Genomic DNA, 20,176 nt, shown 5'->3' with positions numbered 1-20,176 from the left:
GGACGAAAAGAGGAAATAGAAAACATTAGCTGTCAAATGCTGTCACCCAGCGAAACAAATTCCCAGCCAACAAATTGTTCAACGACATGTAGGGGATTTAGATAAATTGAAATAGCTAAATAAGGCCAACACTAACCAAAGACAATAGACGAAGAGAAATGTCCTACTCTATCATTGTTTTGAAAAATGTACATTGCATCGCATGATTGGCGTTTCATTGTATAGCATTAGAGGTAAAATATCTAGAATATTATAGTTCAGCTAGCCACTAGGGCATCGAAATAACTTTCGAAACATTACCATACGATGTGTTTCTGGGAAGGAAAATATTTTGCCCTCAGGTGAAACTGTAGCGAGAAATGTATTGAGCAATATTTGAACAAGAGTCAGTTAACGAATGCTAACGGATGCTTAAATTTTAATTCATTTGCAGTGTTTTGTTAGCTGGGTCTTGTGATGTGATGCGCGCCATCTAGGAGAAAAAACAGAAAGCACGCAGAAATTCGCGCCAAACTTGTATTGCTTAAAAACCTCTAACAAGAGCGTGTTAACTGAAGTGTGATTTGTGGCTAAATCCGTGATTGAATTGAGAGAAGTGCTATTTGTAATGCCCATCTATGTGAGGAAGTAAGTAAAATCTAAAATATTTGCTCGGTAATATAAGGGAAATGTTTGTTTTTTGGCTTGAAACAAACGTTGCCGCAAAGATTATGGGCGCCTGCTTGGATGCTGTCAAATTGTGCTGTCAAGTGGTGGATGTTGTTGACAAACGCTTATTTCGCAACGTATATCGATCGTTCCTCGCGTTTGGATGACCTGTATACAATGGGTCCTCCAAAAAAGTCCTCCAAAAAAGATAAAAGTGGTTCCGGATCGAGCAGTGCGAGTGGTTTCGTAGAGAACAAATGGAACAAGAAACGCCGGACCGAGGATGAAGCGTACGCCGCCTTCGCCGATGATGACGATAGCAATCTCGGCGAGAGTGACTTTGTGCCGGATGCGGCTACAAAGAACGCGGAAAAAAATGACGAAGCCATCCAGGAGGACGAGTACGGAGCGAAGGACTATCGGTCGCAGATGGAACTCAAGCCGGACAACGAATCTCGGCCGCTGTGGGTTGCACCGAATGGCCACATCTTCCTGGAGTCGTTCTCTCCGGTGTACAAGCATGCTCATGACTTTCTGATTGCCATCTCGGAACCGGTTTGTCGGTAGGGTGTTGATGCCAACCACATGGAAATGTGCCATACGAGTGAAATGAGGCATAACAATTCTTTATAACATTTTCAGTCCCGAACATATACACGAGTACAAGCTGACACCGTACAGTTTGTATGCTGCCGTTTCGGTCGGACTGCAAACACACGATATCATCGAGTACTTGAAGCGATTGAGCAAAACAACCATTCCGGAGGGTATCGTAGAGTTTATTCGTCTCTGTACGCTTTCGTACGGCAAGGTGAAGCTCGTGCTAAAACACAACAAATATTTCGTGGAAAGCCCTCACCCGGAGGTATTACAGAAGTTGCTCAAAGATCCGGTGATTCAGTCGTGCCGTTTGCGACGCACCGAAGAAGAAGGAGGGGACGGATTCATCAAGCAAACGATTGAGAAGGGAAAAGGAATAACGGCCTTTGGTCAGACGAAGTTACCAGCCGGGCAAACCACGTTGCCAACCGGGGCGGCCACAACAGAGACGGGTAGGTGTAGGGGGTAACTCTCCACTTCCGAACAGACGAAAGATTAATTTATTCTGTTCTCACTGTGTGTTAGATAAACTTGGCGATGGTTTGGAAGTGGTCACCGAAGAGGCCACCGTACCGGAGGACATCACAAACTTCTACGACAAGATGGATAACGAGGAGGAAGAAGAGGAAGCGAATCTGAACACGGTTTCGTTTGAGGTGAACCAGGAAAAGATTGAAACGCTACAGAAACGTTGCATCGAAATAGAGTTTCCGCTGCTGGCAGAGTATGACTTCCGTAATGATACGATCAATGCGGACATTAATATCGATCTTAAACCGGCCGCCGTATTGCGCCCGTACCAGGAGAAAAGCCTTCGCAAGATGTTTGGCAACGGGCGTGCCCGGTCGGGCGTTATCGTTCTACCGTGCGGTGCGGGCAAATCGTTGGTCGGTGTTACGGCTTGCTGTACGGTGCGCAAACGTGCCCTGGTGCTTTGTAACAGCGGCGTATCGGTGGAACAGTGGAAGCAACAGTTTAAGATGTGGTCCACCGCCGATGACAGCATGATCTGTCGGTTTACGTCGGAGGCAAAGGATAAGCCGATGGGTTGTGGTATACTCGTGACGACGTACTCCATGATTACGCACACTCAGAAGCGGTCGTGGGAGGCGGAACAAACGATGCGTTGGCTGCAGGAACAGGAATGGGGCATAATGGTGCTGGATGAGGTGCACACGATACCGGCCAAAATGTTCCGTCGCGTGCTGACGATCGTGCAATCGCACTGTAAGCTCGGTCTGACCGCAACGTTGTTGCGAGAGGACGACAAGATAGCGGATCTAAACTTTCTGATCGGTCCAAAGCTGTACGAAGCGAACTGGTTGGAGCTGCAGAAACGTGGCTACATTGCGCGCGTCCAGTGCGCCGAGGTGTGGTGTCCGATGGCGCCGGAATTTTATCGCGAGTACTTGATCGCAAAAACGTCGAAAAAGATGCTACTGTACGTGATGAACCCAGCCAAATTTCGGGCCTGTCAGTATCTCATCCGCTACCATGAGAAGCGTGGCGATAAAACGATCGTGTTCAGCGACAATGTGTTCGCGCTGAAGCATTACGCGATCAAGATGAACAAACCGTACATCTATGGGCCAACGTCCCAGAACGAACGGATACAGATACTGCAGAACTTTAAGTTCAATCCGAAAGTGAACACGATTTTCGTGTCGAAGGTGGCCGATACAAGCTTTGATTTGCCGGAAGCGAACGTGTTGATACAGATTTCATCCCATGGCGGTTCCCGGCGACAGGAGGCACAGCGTTTGGGCCGTATCCTGCGTGCAAAGAAGGGTGCCATTGCTGAGGAGTACAATGCGTTCTTCTATACGCTCGTGTCGCAAGACACGCTCGAAATGGGCTACTCGCGCAAACGTCAGCGGTTCCTGGTGAACCAAGGCTACAGCTACAAGGTGATAACGCATCTGGCCGGCATGGACAGCGATCCGGATCTGTTCTACAAGACGCGCGAAGAGCAGGGCCAGCTGTTGCAGCAGGTACTGTCGGCGACGGATATGGACTGTGAGGATGAGCGCATGCCCGGCGACGGTACGGGAGTACCGAGACCGGGTGGATCGAAGCGAACCGGCGGGCTAAGCTCAATGGCCGGTGCGGACGATGCGATCTACTATGAGGCGCGTAAGAAATCTGCCCATCAGCATCCACTCTTCAAAAAGTTCCGCTGCTAGGTTTAATTGTCTAAATTGTGCATATTTTTTTTTGTTTTTCCAACACTTCTAAATAAAGGTTACTTTATATGCCTGTCAATCTTTTTGTTTTGCTTCTAAACGATTTCGCGTATTATTTTAATATTGGTACTAGCCTTCGTCATTTCAATGTCTATTCTGACCTCTTTGACTATTCCTTTTTTGCTTTCCTTTCGTTTTCGTCTTTCTTCGTCTCACACTCCTTCCTAATGTCCCTTCCTCTCTTGTTTTGTTTGCTCCTTTTTGCGTGTTGGTCTGTGAAGTGATCTTTGTAAAGATAAATCCAGTTTGTAAGATTCTTTGTAATTTTTAGTTTAAGTCTTGTTGCATAGCCCTTTGAAGCAAACAATAAATATTTGACATTGATTGGAAAAATGAAAACATATGGTTGTCATGTCAACATGCTCACATTTAAATCGACGATGTTAAAATTCATGACGACAGTTTTGAACTTGGCTGAAATGCAATGTATGTAATTTAGGATATTGGATACACGATATTGAAACAAAACAGACTACTTTCATTCATAGGAATGATAATTGAAAACTTTTATGAAATTTAATTTACCTCCCAGTTGTTAATACACGGTAGATATATTGGATAGGATCTAGAAGTTTAACATCCGGCATGTTGGAAAATTGGAGTACCATCAACTTCAATTCAATCCAGGCATACGTAGAGAAGGTCTACGCAAATTACGCTTGCTAAATGATAGTGATTGTGGCCTTGATAAAGGGTTCTGATCGCACTGGGATGATGTGCATGTATGTGATGGCACCTGTGAAGTCGTCCAAAGATTCTCCGGTCTTTCGCCAAAAGTTAGCACCAGTAAACATGCTGTTGAGGTTGACTGCTAACCAACCTCTCTAAAGTCTGGCAGTCAACTTCTCCAATTAGAACACCTGCAGCGATATGAAGCTCATATAATCCCAATGTTCGCATACTCTTCTGAGGAATGCATTTGCACGGAATCCTCTTGGCCGTATTCGAGAGAAAGATTTATAAAACATTGCTTGACCCTATATGACCATGGTAGGTCAGCAGACATCGACCCTCAATATCACTAAGCGTTTTGTTATGGCCTGATAGTTAATATAGAATAAACCTACAGTCTTCGTACAGCGTCTTATCTGGAATGTAATTTATCTCTTTCCTTTTGCTTAAAGTACTGCCAAAAATGGCGAGCGTCATCCAAACCTGGACGAATGGTGTATCGTGGAGTTACAGGGTGATCTCGATGTGCGTGGCGATCGCATAATGGCTGGCCAGTTTATAGGCGATCTGCTCTACAACAAATACGGTCAACCGGTAGGTTTCGCATTTGTGAAGCCGAAGGTAACCACCGTTCCGGACATTAAACACCGTCTAACGTTGTCGCTTCAGATTCTCATCATTGGACACCACATACTGCAAGGACGGCTGCAGAAAATCGACAAACCGTTGCTGGTGGTGGAAAAGTGTGACGTGCAGCGGCGGGGAGAAGCAGGGCAGGATGAAACGATGCTGGACATTAGCCAGCTGTCGGTCACCCAAAGCCAGGAGCAGCACGATCTCGATTCAACCGCCCATTCGATCACTTCCAATCGAACCGTGCTCGATTCGACCGTTGCCATCGAACACAAGGTGGTGCCGAAGGTGGAGTACCGAGTGCGGGCCGTGGTGCGGAACAAAGTGTTGTTTAAAGCACGCCCCAAACCCATCATTGCAAACGTTTCCAAAACAGTCTAAGGTTGTTACAGTGTAGTGTAAGTTTTTACGTAAATAAAATACAGATATAATTCGCTTTAATTATCTTCAAACCACCGTAAACATCAGCAGCATCATTTGCGAATGCGAATCGCATCTATAATGGCACCATTCACGGTGCTGAATCTTCCCGTGACCGCTTATCACAACGCTACAATGATGCTGCATTAGTGCATCATTTCCGCTAACAATGTGCAGTCGAGGTGCTAGTGTTGCGGTGAAGGTGATTTAGATTTATTTTTTCGTGTCATCCACCATTTGCTCACCGGATGTGAAACATTTGTCACACAAGTCGGATGAAAAATGACCACCCCATAGGGAAGGTTCACGATATCGATCTTTTATCCATACTATAAAAGCTTCATTCGCACTTGCTCGGACTATCGTCCAAGAGCGACAGTGATCCCGAACGGTGAAAACCACTCGTCAACGATTAATACACATAAAGGGTTTTGGGAGTAAGATGAATAAAATTACGGGCGCTTGTTTCGTGCTGTCGATGGTGCTACTGCTGGTGGTAAGTGGCAATGCTTTAAGCACCTAATTTCCCAACTCCTTCTGACCGAAATGTTTCTACTCCCTGTTTGCAATTTGCAGCATTACGCATCTGCCGAGCATAAGAAGCCGGACGAGAAACTCACGCGAATTGATAATGTGGACGGGGACATGATGAAACCGCTGCATGATATCCTAGGCGAGCTGGATGGCTTGAGAATCCGAAGAGCCGCTCAGGGTGGAAGTGGCGGACAGGGAGGTCAGAGTGGTGGTGGTGGTGATGGTAATGGAGGGCGCCGTGGACCTCCAAGTGGCGGCCAGGGACAGCGTGGCGGACAGGGTGGACAGGGCAGTGGTGAAAACTAATCACACAAACACAGACATTAGTCTTTTGGGGGGGGGCGATAGCAAGCTTTCCGAATAAAGTCTTTCTTTAATAGCATTGAAATTATGACTTTGATTCTATGGGTAAGAGCGTCAGTGTCGTTCCTATAGCATGAGGAATGCGGTCAGTGGGAGTTCTAGGACTAAATGCCCTAGTGGCACTGCCTTTTCAAGCGATCGAACCTTTTGAGCTTCTTTCTGTTGATGTTCATCAAGGGCTGCGTTAGTTCTATTGGTTTTTAGTAAGGCTACTATTCCATCAACAATAACATGTGATCCACAATCCAAAGGTCTAAGGGTTTTGCCTCGATATTCTCCAACGATTCTCGATGTGTCCCGCCGTCTAGTCGATCATTTTGTAAGCATCAGCTACGTAGCAGAGAGCCGGAAACCAATGATGTCTATTGTATAACCGTGTGCTAAAATCAGACGAGAATTATAAAAGATGGTCCACGAAGTTTCCACCTCCGAGTCGCGGAAGGCCCTGTTTAGCGCTAGGTTAAAGCGTCTATTTCCCTGATGCAGACCCCTTTTTTGTTAACGAGTAGGAAACCTTCAAAAGATGCCCACCTAGACGGGCTTATCGCGGCTAGACACCGGCCGTTCGAGATGGGTTATGTGAGATTCATTGTGACCCGTGAAGCGGATCAAGGATCAAGCTGATGCTGACCCTTGGTGGTAGCAAATGACTATAAGTGTTTTCCTTCCATTGGTCTTATGGTTTCAAATGCTGCCATGAAGTCGATGAAGAGATGGAAAGAGTGGAACTGCTGCTACGTCATCTTCTCCATGGTCTGAATCAGATCAGATCAGTAAATGATTTTCCGTTTCGGAATTCTCTCTGATAGTTTCCAACTATCTTTTCTGCGATTGGGCAAATCGTTAAAAGATCGTGCTATTCTTATGATATAGACATTACTGGTTTATGGTTCTCCTACAAAGCGGGTGACACCACCAGCGTCTCAGTTAATAATCCCTCTTTTTCGCAGGGGTGACGTGCAGATTGGTGGGCCCCAGCTTCATAGTCGTCCACCGGTCAGCACCGTCAACAACATTGATGTAGAGATACGCGCAAGGGTACTAACTGCCATCGGATCATTCTACAGTCTGGGGAAACTCGGACAGCTGATTGTTCGGATGTTCCTATCAAACCGCATTTGTACCCGTAATATACACAAAGAGAAGATATGTTTTTATCTATATATATAAAAAAAAACTACATACACTCACACAGCGGACGGTCTCCTGTACTCCGGTATTCATCATTATTGCTAATTATCCGTTCGCGATTTCAGTTTCGAAACATGATATAAGCCTAACCGACATAGGTCGGGCGTTCGAAAATTATTTATGTAAAAAGAAGGAATGAAAACTCGTCTACAAACGCAACAAAACTTCATAAGTTAATAAATATCTCGCGCGCTTCACAAAACGCGATTCAATTTTCTTTGTGTGCGTGCGTTTCAATATATCTTCTGGATTATGTGATGTTTTTCATTTGTTTAATTTGTCTACCATTTTTGCGCTTTTATCACAACCGAAAACACGTGAGAGTTTTGTGGTTTTGGTGTCTGCTGATGCAAGAGTTCCACAACTTTACGCTTTTTTTACGATTTTTCCAATCAAGAAAACAGAGCAAAAAGTGGAAGATCACTCCGCTCATCTTCTGTACGGTTACGGATTATGCTTATCTTACAGAAGAAACATCACTATCAGTATGGTGCTAGCTAGTAAATGTACCTTGCGCGGGGGTTCCCTCCGCAAAGAGGCAAAGGCAGCGGTGCCTCGAATGGAATGGACACAGGTGGAATCCGACATACCAACTTAAGCAAACACAATGGAACTATTTTACATTTAAAAAAAGGGGAATGTGTTTTAATTTGGCTGCTATTCTCGCTGGAATGCTCTTTGTCATACGCTTATAGTCAACTTAGTTTAGGACATGGGCATGAGGACGGGTGTAATAGTAATATCATCTTAGGTGGTTTCGTACGTTGGTTTTCCCCGCGCTGACTGAGAAACGCTGGTGGGGGGTACCGGGAATGTTTGTGGGCGCCAGCAGCCACTACCCCGGCTACTGATAGATACGGGAAGATATGATTAAGTTGACCACCGGGGGTGCGTGTGTGTGTGTGTGTGTGTGTGGCTGTGATTGGTCGCTTCTGTCGTCCACAGCACCACAAACAACCAATTTTAGGCAAGATCAATTTCACATAAGGCACTTTTGTTTTCTGGTGTCATCTGCACGTCCCAGTTACGGAATTGCTTGGTTTCCGTGTGGCGTTCAGATTTCCTGCAACGACAGCACGGAACCGTTGTGCGTTTTCTGGTCCTCCAGGATGGTGGTGAGCGTTTTGAAAACGTTATCGGGCAGATGGTCCAGCAGCATGCGCGGCATCACCTTCAGCTCGGTGAAGTCTTCGGCCGTTGCCCATCGCATCTCGTACATTGGACCGCCGCTGTTCGATTTCCTGCCGGAGGTTAATGGAAGGATTAGTGAAAGTTTTCATCACAGACACACGTGCGGGCGCATTACATACTTTTCCAGTTCCGTTTTCTTTCGGCGCACGATGTGCAGTATACGGCCACCGGTGTACAGACGCGTTTTGGCAAAGCGTCTCGAGGATATTTCGCTGGATAGTAATCCGCCCTCCTGAAAGGAATAAGCAAGCAGACAGGTTATTCATTACAGAGTTCTAAAAGTTTAGATCAATGAATCCATAAGAAAGCGGACAAGCGGACAACGGTTACTGCAGATTTGTATTAAATTATAGTCGTTAATGCTTCTTTTCACAACAATTTCAGATAAGTATTCGAATTTAATCTTGAATAGAAATTATCCTGGCATTGAATTTGTACCGCACTTTGTGTTTCCTTACCGCAGTGGCGACCGTTTGTATTGGCCGTTCGCCCGAAAGCAGTGGACTTTGGGCGGCGGCTTTTTTCGTGATTTCCGTCACATCGTGCCAGGTCGTTTCCAGGTCCCTCGATGGCACTCCGAACAGTGCGTACCCGAACCCGTTCAGCATGATGCGCCACTGCAGTAAAACAGAACGAGATGATTAGATTGGTTGGAAAATGAGAGATATTATATAAGTTTCGGCTCACCTTTGGCAGCTTGCACGCCCGTATCGTCTCTATCACGCTCGTGCGCAAATTCTCGATCGAATCCACACCGAGCCGCATCACGAAATCGTCCCCCACGCCGATCGTGAAGGCGAAACTTTCCGTGCAGCGGGCGGCCTCGCGCGAAAGCAGTCCCGCCGGTGTCGCGAACGCGTACACGCGCAGATCCGGAAAGCGGCTGCGCAGTTTGGCCGCGAGCAGGATCGACACGCCGGCCCCGAGACTGTGGCCGGTTAGCACAAGCGTGTAGTCCGGGTAGGTGGCACAGATCCGTTCCAGTATGTTGCCCTCGCGCAACCGCTTCAGCATACAGTCTACGCCGGCGACCATACCGCGATGGGCGGATGTTTCGGGCGGCATGCCGGGTGCGTCGAAGCGTTCCGCATTTGCGACCAGATCCGTGAACACATCGCGCATCGACAGGCTGCCCCGGATACCGATCACGATGCTTTTCGTACTGTGGTCCGCCATTATGCAGAATGGTAACTGGGGGGGAAGTTAGCAAATAAAGCACAAATTAGACTCAGTTCGTGTGGAGAACATAAAATCAAGTGGAGGAATGTTAATTAGCAATGTGTACAGCAATTTTGAAACGAAGTGGAACCGTCATATATAAACCCCTCCTACACAGTAGCTTGAAGTTGGGAGAAACTGTATTCTCTGGAGTGTTTAACAGAGTGCGCACTGTTAAAATATGGCGGCTCGGATGTACTTTCTCTTCGGTGTAACTATCGCTTGCTTTCTTATTCCATGCGTGCGGGCTGATAGTGAGTAATCATTAGTTGACCATACAATTATTTCTAACCATATCTGATTCCTACTCTTTTTTCTCTCGAATTGCACATTCAGGTTTTGTAGTGATTTCCAAGCGGTACAGCAACAATTCTTACTCCTGCTTCGTCCGCCACACTAAAGATGGACTCGAGTATCGTCTAACCTACAACGTCTGCATCCTAGAGCCGTCGGTCACACCGAATGGCACCGAACCTAGTGGGCAATTGGGACTGCGGTGTCTATACTACGAATGCACCATAACCGCCACCCAACTGATGGCCGACGGTGGCCAGCTGGGATGCGTTCGTTACGCATACCCATCTTCCGCTTCCTATCCACCAATGTTCGATCGCATCATCACCTACCGGCGGAACTGGCCAGTTTCCAAGTTTACAGTACCGAATCAGCACCGTGAACATAGGCGCAGGAAGCGCGACTTTAGTTGGGTGACATTTTTAGAAAAGATCTCGTTCATGGGTCGGCATCAGAGTACCGTGAGCAAGCAGAATGAAGCGTACTTCCAATATAATTACATGAACAAACCGGGCGGTTCATTATCGCCACCGGCCGCGTCTGGTTCTAGTCCGTCACCACAAACGGCACCGTTTACAACCGGTGAACCGCTGCCAAGTGAATCATAGTTTAATGGGTATCAAATGTACTGTAAGTCTAGTTATACGGTTGGCAGTCATAGTTGCTTTTTTGTGAAAAGTTTTGTAACATGTTCTGCTCCTTTAATCTTTTGAAAATAACCACTCAGATGAATCTTTTGTCTAAAGTCATTAGATTTTCATTGAGTCGATTCTCTAACGATTCATCTGCAAGTCTGCAATCAATTATGAATCGTCAAACATTCTCGATATCAATCTCTAAATATACACGCTTATGTTTTGAAACAGGTCATAAATCTCACACAGCAATTGTTAGTAGAATAATTAAAAATTATGCTTACAATTAAGATACAACTATTAATACTTTTCAGAACAATCGAAATTGAATTGTCGGAAAGTTTATATTAATTATCTGATGATCGCAGTTATGCAATTATTACGATCTGGTTGGTTCGTTCGTTTGATTTCTGCCCCGAACGTATTTGGCAAAATGTATTTTTCAAGGTAGATACTAGTGTTGAGTAATGGGATCCGAATAGGATTCTGGGAGATCCGGATTGATTCTAGTATCGTCAAGATTTGGGACTGGGATCCAAAACAAAAATCAGGATTCGGATCCTTCAGGATCCTGATCTTTCATGACGGGAATCCGAGATCGGAATCTAAAATAATAGTCCGAAATCGAAGGATTTTTCATTCTGGGAATTAGGAATTGAAATCCAAAGCAAGAATGAATATGGAAATCTTGCGAGAACCAAATTTGTCATTGTTGAAGCTGAATTATTCCCGATCAATCTGATATATGGAAGTCTTGTTGTTTTAATCTAAATCAAAACAAACCCCGTATATAGAAAAATGTTGCTTTTTTCAGTTTTATTTAAAAAATTTAAAGAAAAGTTTAATACAACGTCTAAGAATTATTACATGTTATGAACATGTGTTCTGCGATAAATATAAATATGTTCATATGCGTATAAATAAGTATATTATTATTTATTTCCCGAGGACCATTCGGCTTGGATTCAGAGGATAGACCCTCTGGAGATATGGATCGGTTGAATGCAAATCTACTTGGGAGCGATTTCTATATTCCCTGCTAGATAATTGGGAAATTATTGGGAAAATGGCAAATAGATTAATTCGGATGTCCTGATCATATTTGCTTTGGCGAACGAAAAGCAATCGCAGACATCAGGCAAAGGACCGATACAAACTTCCATCCGGATCGTTGCCCGGAAGGACAGACTGATTGGTAAAAGAAGGAAGCAAGAAATGACAGACATGAGCAAGTCGATCTGTACAACACGAAGAAGAAAACGATATAAGTCCACCAAGAACCCACCCTTCGTAGTGTAACACTTTCAGTCAATCATGCATACGGCCTTCCAAATATATGGCACACAAAAAATACATTAGCCCCAAACTGTCATGCCGCAAGAACATTTCTAATCTAAATGGGAAGAACCACCAAATGTGTTTTGTAATTCACACAGACACAACAGCACAAACATGACACCTGTCGGCCACACTCGAATTGCAACAGTGTGATAAGCTGCAATTCGTATCCAACAACGCACACTGAACTCCAATGTTGCGATTGGTAGCAGTTACTTCACATAAACTAACGATCGTCGGAAAAACCGGTCCCACCAGTTATCAGTAGAACGGAACTCCGGAGGTTCTCGGGCGTGGCGTATAAAGCCATCACACCTAGGCCAACGAGGTAGTCAGTGTGGAGTCATTCGTATTTGTGCCGTGCGTACGCTACCGTACTTTGTGAACATGAAAGTTGTCATTTTTGGACGGTGTTTGGCGACGTTGATGATGCTGGTGATGCTGATGGCGGTCATCTCCGGCACACCGTTGCAGTGTGACGATCCTGCAGGAAATCCGGAAGCAACGTACGGGAAGCTACAATCAGTTCCACCACCTAGCAGTGGTAAGTACTGCCCCCGAATGGTTAACAACCGAGCAATATGCGGCAACGGGTTTGATTTTTAACCTGTCCGTTTTGTTTTTAGGTTCCGTCGGGCTGGCAGATGAACCAGTAGAGTTTGCTCCTACCAAAACGCAACAGGACGTGCTGAAGTCAAGAAATTCTAAATTCCTTGGCGTAGATCGAAGCTCGGAGGAGTCGTGAACAGGTGGTGTTGGTGCGCTGACATGCGATCCTCTTACCTCAAACACATGGTTTTTAAACGAAGCATGCAGCACATCCTCACTGCGCAGACGGGACGTATGCCGTACACCGGCCAGGTGACATAGGCAACAGTTGTCATCGATGATGATCTGGGGTTTTCGTCTAAAATAAACAATAAAGAGGACAAATCGCATTATTATTCATGTTACGGAATACACATTCGCTTTGTAGGCACATTACCGGAAGCACGCGCAGCACGTCATCTTCGGTATTAGTCGATAGGGGCCGGTGCAGCAGTTTAGATAGCACACCATCGGCCAGCCGTACGCAGCCAGCGCAAAGCGCAGGAAATGCCTCGCATTCTTGATCGTCATCCAGGCCGGTGAGGTGGCAAAGACGCGCGTAATATCGGTCGAGTAGCGTGGCCCATCGTCGTTCAGCATGCGTATCCGGCGCATTTCGCGCGTTTCACGCTTCTGTCGAACACGCAGCAGCACACAGCCGGCCACAATGTCCGACGGTACGAGGTCGGTGCCGCGGAACAGCGCGCTCAGCAGGCTGGCCACCTGTGTGAACGCTTCATGGCCGAACTCGTCCCGGCGCAGGCAGCAGAACGCCCACCGAAACCGGCGGAACCACAGCTTGGAAACCTTCCGATGGATGGCCGATTCCGTCGGACCGTTGTCGTTCGTGTCCCGGCCATTCTTGTATTTGGCCGACCCAAGTGGGTCGAACACGATGGCTAGGCCGAATATTATCAGCGCAAACACTACCCAGTTGAATAGGACGATTGCTGGAAAATATTTTTGTAAAGATTTAGCGTTAGTTTTACTTTAGAAAACTTTTAGCGTCCAATTCCATTAAAACCGAACTGAAGAATTTGGAAAAAATTGGCTCTGTGCGCCTGGTGGTATGCAAAATATGAGTATTTGGTATTTTGGTAGTGGACTTTTTTTATAAAGTTGTATAATTTTCGAAATACACTACAAGATTTCACTAATCTATAAGCAAAATATGTTAACGCCCTTCCCCTAACACTGCATAGAGCCATAATTGTTACACTAAAAATACAGATTGCATACAGGCAGGCGGTTTCGGTTCATTTATGCACGAAATCATGTACTCATGGCATTTTTGTTTGTTTTATCGATGGCAATCGAAACAAGCAAGCTTATTTCATTTACAAGCGTGCAGTTTCTAGTAAAGCGATGGATAGATAATTCGGTTCGGGTGGTGGCTACATATTTATACAATTAATTGCTACAATAACCTACCTTCGATCACAGTTCGGGATACTTTATCGTTGCTTTTACACTCAAACGTTCCACAGAACGCCCACATGGTGCCCAGCACATTTAAGCCCGTTTCCGGTATGATTAGTAGTATTCTGAAAGTAAAGTAACGAGTTTTAATTTACACTAACAGAAGCTTATCAATTGTTAACTTATTCAATTTATTTAAAAGGACGACTATTTAACTTTTTGAATAGGTATTACTTTCACGAGAAATTGTTACATACAGGTGTACGTAAAACAAAAACAAACTATTGTTAAGACACCATAATATACGTTTTTGCAATCATTGTATCAAAAACTGGCAAAAACTCGAGTAAAGGCGATTTGTTAAATATAGTGTTAAACAATAAAAAAAGCTCTAAAGCATAATTTAAATAGATAGTGCAATTTTGTACTTAGCTAAACAGATTCAAATATTACAATTTATCGCAAAAACGGCAACATTTAACAACGGTAATATAAGTGAGTACTTTGAAACAAATTTCAAAGAGCTGTACAATGTTTTCTTGTTTCTTATCTTCGCACTGTACATTACATACATGTAAAAGTCATGCATAAATGCTTCATAGTATAATTGTTTCGCCCCAATAATTAATATGATTTGAAGTAACTGGACCAGTCAAAGTGATTGATCTAATAGTTTTTGTATTAAAAGTAAAACGGTATTCTTTCATTAATTTGATTATAAAACAAAAGAACAAAAAATGCAATAAAATAATACCATTAAAACCTCTCTTCATCTGATGAAAGTGATTCGGTTCGAAGACTTACAAGCCACACAGTTTTTAGAAAGTTGAAAAATGCATTTTTATAACAAATGTATGCATTTTTTTTCCTTTTTTTAGAATGAGCTTACATTTTATGACATGAGATATGAGTTTTCCCATGTTATTATTTTCTTCAATAATGATATAATTCAGTTGTAACGATTGTTGATGATAAATATTGCGTGAATAATTAAAATAAATAAATACAATCCGTGTACATTCCGCTGCAAAGCTGTTGACACTCGATACTCACTTTATTACCAGCAGCGGTGCGACCAGCCGGCGCTTGTGCACCTCGGTGATGCTGCCCTGGGCGCTGCGGTTGACTAAGATGACGAGTAGAACTATATTTACACTAATTAACACTATGGTCCCTACCAGATAGATCCGTACCGGGAGTGCATCCTTACCGCACTCCTCGGTCACGTTCCAGTAGGTGGACGTTACGCAGGAAATCAGCCCGAGCCTGCAAAATTGGTTGGAAAGTTGCACTTTATCCAGCACGATCCCCGCGGTTGGTTGGGTGGCAGTGGATGCTACTTACCATACGATCCGGAAGCAGATTTCGAACACGCACGGAAATACGAGGTCGTCCGAGGCGGCTAACCATTTCCGGCCAAACAGACGCAATGCCGGCATGACCTGTGGAGGGCCGAGAAGGGTAGAGGGGAGCGGGTGAGAAAATGTAAACGGACAAGTATGGTGAGAAAATTTATTGCTCAATCATTGCAACGGACGACGTACAGATGGAAGGGAAATGAGTAGAACTGATTGTTTGCACAGATGGTAGAGGCGAGATTATTCGTACAACGTAGTGTGACGGTTGTCGAAGAGAGCCACACTAACCCTTCGATGATGAAACGGAAAATTAAAAACAAAAAATATCATACGAAGAAGACACTGAGTAAAGTAAATTTAGGGAACTCGGATTTTCCTAAAGTGTTGGTCACTAGAGCTAATTTGTTCGTCTTCATTGAGCAATTTCTTCGACCACTAAACACAAAGTGCGGCCGAATATAGCCAGGGATAAGGTGCCTTTTCAACTGTTTAGATCGAAATATCTCCAAACTAATGGGAATTGTACCCAAGGTTAACATTTCAATAGATTTTGAATAGATAGATTTTCAATAGAAAAAATAAATCAAAACCAAGTGCAGGATGATACCAGCTGATCAATGGACATCATAGAGACATATCAGGCCAGAAAAGATTGTGTAATTGAAATATTAAAGTTGAACACACGTAAAAAAGGACGATCGACTCTCAAAGTCATAAATATGTCATGGAAAATCCGTCTAATAATTATGCAGAAAATGAGATAATATTAATTAGGGTTGTAATCATTTTGTTATCAACACATTGGCTCCAAAGTTATATTCGTTTATAGTTTCGACAATTTCGAACAGCTCCACCGCTTTCATTTGAGGGTTAACTAGAACTTTTCACAACTTAATCACCGTAGAACCACCGGACGCCTTTCACCACACAATTTAGTAGCAGTTGAAAACGTTTGCTGCAATTAGACGAAAACAACCATCCAGCTCCCAAGGGAAATGTGAGCACCCGCCAATAAACCAACAAACGGCCAATGCATATTTATACCATCCATCGCCCAGCCCAAGGGGATTCTCGCACAGCTTAAACGCTTGTTTGTTCTAGAAGCAGTTCTCCAAGGCACTCTACGAACACATGCGAAAAAAAAAGAACGCTTCGTCCTCCCATGAAGATGCGCAACGCTAATAATCGAATCGTGTATATCTCCGATCGTAGATCGCATTTTTAACTCCAGCGCTTCATTGAGCACTTGCGTTGGGGCTGGAGCAAACAAACAAAAGAAAATATATATATCGAACTTCTAGCACGCCCAGGCTCAATGCTTTAATTAAAACCTCACCCTGGGCGGGTGTACATGGGAGGCCTTTCAGTGAGTGGTTGCATAATTGGAATTTATGGCGTAACGTTTCGCATTTCGCCCTTCGGTCATCATCGTTCCGTTTCATGCGGAGTGGGCTAATGGAAACGGGTTCGGCCGCCCGGTATGTGGAATGTTTTCGGAAGCGAGATTCGCAAACGCTTCCCCACGCCCGACAACATGTACGCGCTGCTCTGCACACTATCGATCGTACCGTTGAGATAGGTGCTAATTAATCCAATCGGGTAGCGATGCTTTACAGCGAAAGCGATTCAGCGGAAGAAATAGTTTGTGACACGAGAGTGGCCCCAACCGAAGGTCCGCTGGGGCAGGAAGCGACCAAGCAAGGCACGCGCATTATTCTAACAGTAGAGTTGAGAATGGTGAAAGATTTTCGTTTTTAAGCGTTATGTGCGACTACATGAAAGGAAATATTGAGTTAATTAATCGTGTGATTTTGTATAACTGTCTGGAGTCTCTCGGAATTCTGAGTTCCAATTATTTAAGTCAACTAATCTCAATTCAAACAATCTCAAGGCATGCTTCTTTTATTTTTATGGACAGCGTAAAAGTCGGATTGAATTGAACTTTACAGCCAATGCATATGCTCATTGCACTGATGTTTGACAGAGTGACTTATCATTCTGAAGACCCATAAAGACTAGTATTGGGTAAAAACTTTTATTTTTCACTACAAGCACTAAGCTTCCTCGTGGAATACTGAGCCAGAATGTTCCTGTCTATATCCATGTTTTCTTCATTAGTGGTACTCTAAACTCAAGAATGCCAAGCCTGTCATTATTGGCTTATTCGTCCTTAGCAGGATAGTCAGTCCGGCATATGAAGGATTGATCCGGATAGGATTTCATGCCAGTCTTGTTGTGTGAAACCAGCACCACGCTCTAAGTAGTGTCCTCAAACAAATGACGAAAAATCAAGACATTGCTGGTAGACTGTAGCTCCAATAATACTGAGGATACGAACAAAGAATAGTGCTGAAATGACAATAAAGAAAACTATTATACAAAACTGTTTCACGAGGAAACTGAATTGGAATTTAGCTTCGTGAGTTACGGTCACGAAGCTTTTTTTTATTTTTGGATCTCAGGTAATTTGCTTAACGCACTTTTTCTTGGTTTTTTATATCGCTCCACGTGTTTCACTGTCAACTCTATCCCGCGTCTACCTGTCAACTCTTCCCAAGGTCTGTACAACCGCTGCGTTAGAACGCGTTTACGAACGCAGAGTACAAACCAAGATATGATGATAACGAGGTGACACCGCGTCGCCACAGAAATATAGTAGCCATTGGAATATAGTAGCGTAACGCGCAGAGATTATTTTTCGCAGGGCTACTTGACCATCGGATCGACTCGCCGGCACTACTATCCAGGCTCAACATCTACGTTCCGGCGAGGTCGCTCCGTGCCAGACTATTACTTGACGTGGAGGAACGTCATAGTCGCTTTGGTTCCTCTGGTCCGTTATTGTCCATGTGCCGAGAGTTTAACGCTGTTTGTGATCGTTTTGAACCTGACATGTCGCGTTTATTAATCTTAAATTGTATTCGTTCTGTGCGACCAACTACGTGTTAAATGTACTTTTAAACCCAAGCTTCAAAGGGGCACATATGAGGCTCATTGAATAAATAAATTAACAAATTAACAAATTCCTAATTCTGCATTCGTAAAACTCTCTACACTCGTTAAAAAGCTGTGCAAAAGTCTATGGAACATGCTGCACAGTTTGTGGAAATCTTCTAGAAAAGATATGGAAAATTGAGAAAAACTATTTAAAAACCTGTGGGACACTGCTGAAAAAATCCCGTATCAAATCCGGCGATGACTTCACCGTTGATGGCGGTATCGACTCCGAGTAGAACTCCAAAATACTCCGCAGTTAACACTCGAGCAACCAACAGAGTAAGCTCCCGAGTAGTCAGAGTCAACTGCGGAGTTTTTCGCGGTCTCTAATGAAGACCCTATGAGGCAATATTCTATAGGGTTCGGTTGGGAACATTTCAGGGTAGAAAAAAAACAAGATGCACCTCGCATGATTGGAGATTCGATGTAATCTTATCACGGTACTACAAGATTAAGATAACCGTCATATAAGGTGAGATTCTGTTCGCACCTGTATTTCTTTGCCAACCAATTCTAGGATCTTTGTTTATTCTTCTGGCAAATGCATATTAGAACAAGCAAAGAAGGGCTGAGGGCTACTTCCTCCACAAAAGTTCCCAACAATTTGGCAGAGATCACTTTCTCGCATCCTATCTGTCATTTGCGCTCGTTCGACGCCGCAAGCATAGGAAAGTATTAGCAGTCATAAGATTGTACAAAAGCAGCACGCGGACAGAAAGGATTAAAGTTTGCGATGAAAATTTATTGCTCGTGAAAAACTTCTGCGCGCTTCTCGCAGTAACAAGAAAACCTCATCAAATCAGATTCGCTTCAGTGATAAACGACTTCCACGTTTTCCTTCATTCGCTGCTACATTTCCAGCGGTGACCGTAGCTGCTCCGCGCCACTTCTTTCCGGTGCGCTTGGGTTTAATGTTTTCTGCCAGATGAAAGCAAACATGAAATGCAATAAGGAAAAGTACAACCCACGACCCATCGGCCATCGAGAGACTAAATAAATCATTCGCTTCCAAATGTCGTACGAACGCTTCCAGAAATACACGAGCGAACATGGAGCGCGTTCGTGTGGCCACATGTAGGTGTGGGAGGAGGTGTGTATGTGCGCGATGAAGAAGAAACGTCCGCGACACTGCTGACTTTTGTGCGACTTTTGTGCAGAACGTGAGTGTCCTTGAACGACGCCCGACTGTAGGTCGGTGTAACCTCCCCCGGTCGAGCACAACCGCTCGGAGGCTGTAATTCACACTGACGGCGCACTCTAGCGATACCAGCAGCGGGGCAGGAAGTGTCACGGTCAAAAGCTCATGCTAGCGTACCGACCCGCCCAACGTGATCGCCGCCCCGGCCGGATGGATGGACGGTCCGTTTTGCGTGTGGGCAGGATAAAAGCATGGCAAGAAATAAAGACGCTTCACGGTGGTTGAAAGGGCGTTGGTCAGAAAGGTCGCCGCTGGTGCAAAAGCAATAAACAATCGTGCGGCAGAGGGCAACGGGACGCCGTGGAGGTGGAGGGCGAGAAGGAAATGCAAAATCAAAACGGCATGCAAGTTCGATGAATTTATATGCTGGTACGACTGGTACAGTTTACCTTAACCTTTACCTTTTTTTTTAACACCCGCATTGAACTTTAGACCATGCTAATGATGCTAACCCTTAGGTGAGCAACATTCCATTTGCAAGCTTTCATAATTGCATCGTAAAGAGTCGATTGATAGGCAGAAGTAACGCGGACATTTAAGTGTGAACAATTAAAAACCAAGGTTTCAATGTAATTTTTTTACTTGTTTAAAGTTTGTCTAGTGTTTCCAACGCCTGAAAGTATGCAACTATTACAA

At 44.5% G+C, this 20,176-nt stretch overlaps 4 protein-coding genes across 5 annotated transcripts in view; 3 read left to right on the top strand and 1 right to left on the bottom strand.

The window, feature by feature from the left end:
• The first annotated feature begins 607 nt into the window (after positions 1-607).
• LOC128304184 (chromosome transmission fidelity protein 8 homolog) lies at positions 608-5,932 on the top strand. Its single transcript, XM_053041347.1, has 4 exons — positions 608-627; positions 4,616-4,757; positions 4,833-5,712; positions 5,793-5,932. The coding sequence occupies exons 1-3, from the start codon at positions 608-610 to the stop codon at positions 5,175-5,177; spliced, it is 507 nt and encodes a 168-aa protein (XP_052897307.1). The 3' UTR covers positions 5,178-5,712; positions 5,793-5,932.
• On the top strand, positions 805-3,504 carry LOC128304170 (general transcription and DNA repair factor IIH helicase subunit XPB). 2 transcript variants are annotated; one of them, XM_053041335.1, is made up of 3 exons: positions 805-1,211; positions 1,291-1,700; positions 1,810-3,504. In XM_053041335.1, the coding sequence occupies exons 1-3, from the start codon at positions 826-828 to the stop codon at positions 3,429-3,431; spliced, it is 2,418 nt and encodes an 805-aa protein (XP_052897295.1). In that variant the 5' UTR covers positions 805-825; the 3' UTR covers positions 3,432-3,504. The 2 variants fall into 2 exon arrangements, with proteins under 2 accessions (XP_052897295.1, XP_052897288.1); XM_053041328.1 differs by having other exon boundaries at positions 1,774-3,504.
• On the top strand, positions 5,659-6,056 carry LOC128298867 (uncharacterized). Its single transcript, XM_053034673.1, has 2 exons — positions 5,659-5,712; positions 5,793-6,056. Exons 1-2 carry the CDS (start codon positions 5,659-5,661, stop codon positions 6,054-6,056), a joined length of 318 nt encoding a protein of 105 aa, XP_052890633.1.
• Positions 6,057-7,245: 1,189 nt separating this feature from the next.
• Positions 7,246-20,176, bottom strand: part of LOC128296884 (diacylglycerol lipase-beta-like) — a 40,486-nt gene continuing 27,555 nt past the window's right edge. The window contains exons 4-12 of the mRNA XM_053032401.1: positions 15,332-15,429; positions 15,041-15,253; positions 14,000-14,112; positions 12,966-13,518; positions 12,764-12,887; positions 9,183-9,686; positions 8,954-9,112; positions 8,615-8,727; positions 7,246-8,545 (exon numbers count right to left, since the gene is read on the bottom strand). Of these exons, the coding sequence (XP_052888361.1) occupies positions 8,359-8,545; positions 8,615-8,727; positions 8,954-9,112; positions 9,183-9,686; positions 12,764-12,887; positions 12,966-13,518; positions 14,000-14,112; positions 15,041-15,253; positions 15,332-15,426 (2,061 nt within the window). The 5' untranslated portion in view covers positions 15,427-15,429 and the 3' untranslated portion in view covers positions 7,246-8,358. The remainder of the gene's footprint in view (positions 8,546-8,614; positions 8,728-8,953; positions 9,113-9,182; positions 9,687-12,763; positions 12,888-12,965; positions 13,519-13,999; positions 14,113-15,040; positions 15,254-15,331; positions 15,430-20,176) is intronic.

This window comes from Anopheles moucheti, chromosome 2 (genome assembly GCF_943734755.1).
Source record: "Anopheles moucheti chromosome 2, idAnoMoucSN_F20_07, whole genome shotgun sequence".
Lineage (NCBI taxonomy): Eukaryota > Metazoa > Arthropoda > Insecta > Diptera > Culicidae > Anopheles > Anopheles moucheti.
Note: the sequence above shows the minus strand (reverse complement) of the source record. Positions and strands in the feature narration are given on the sequence as shown.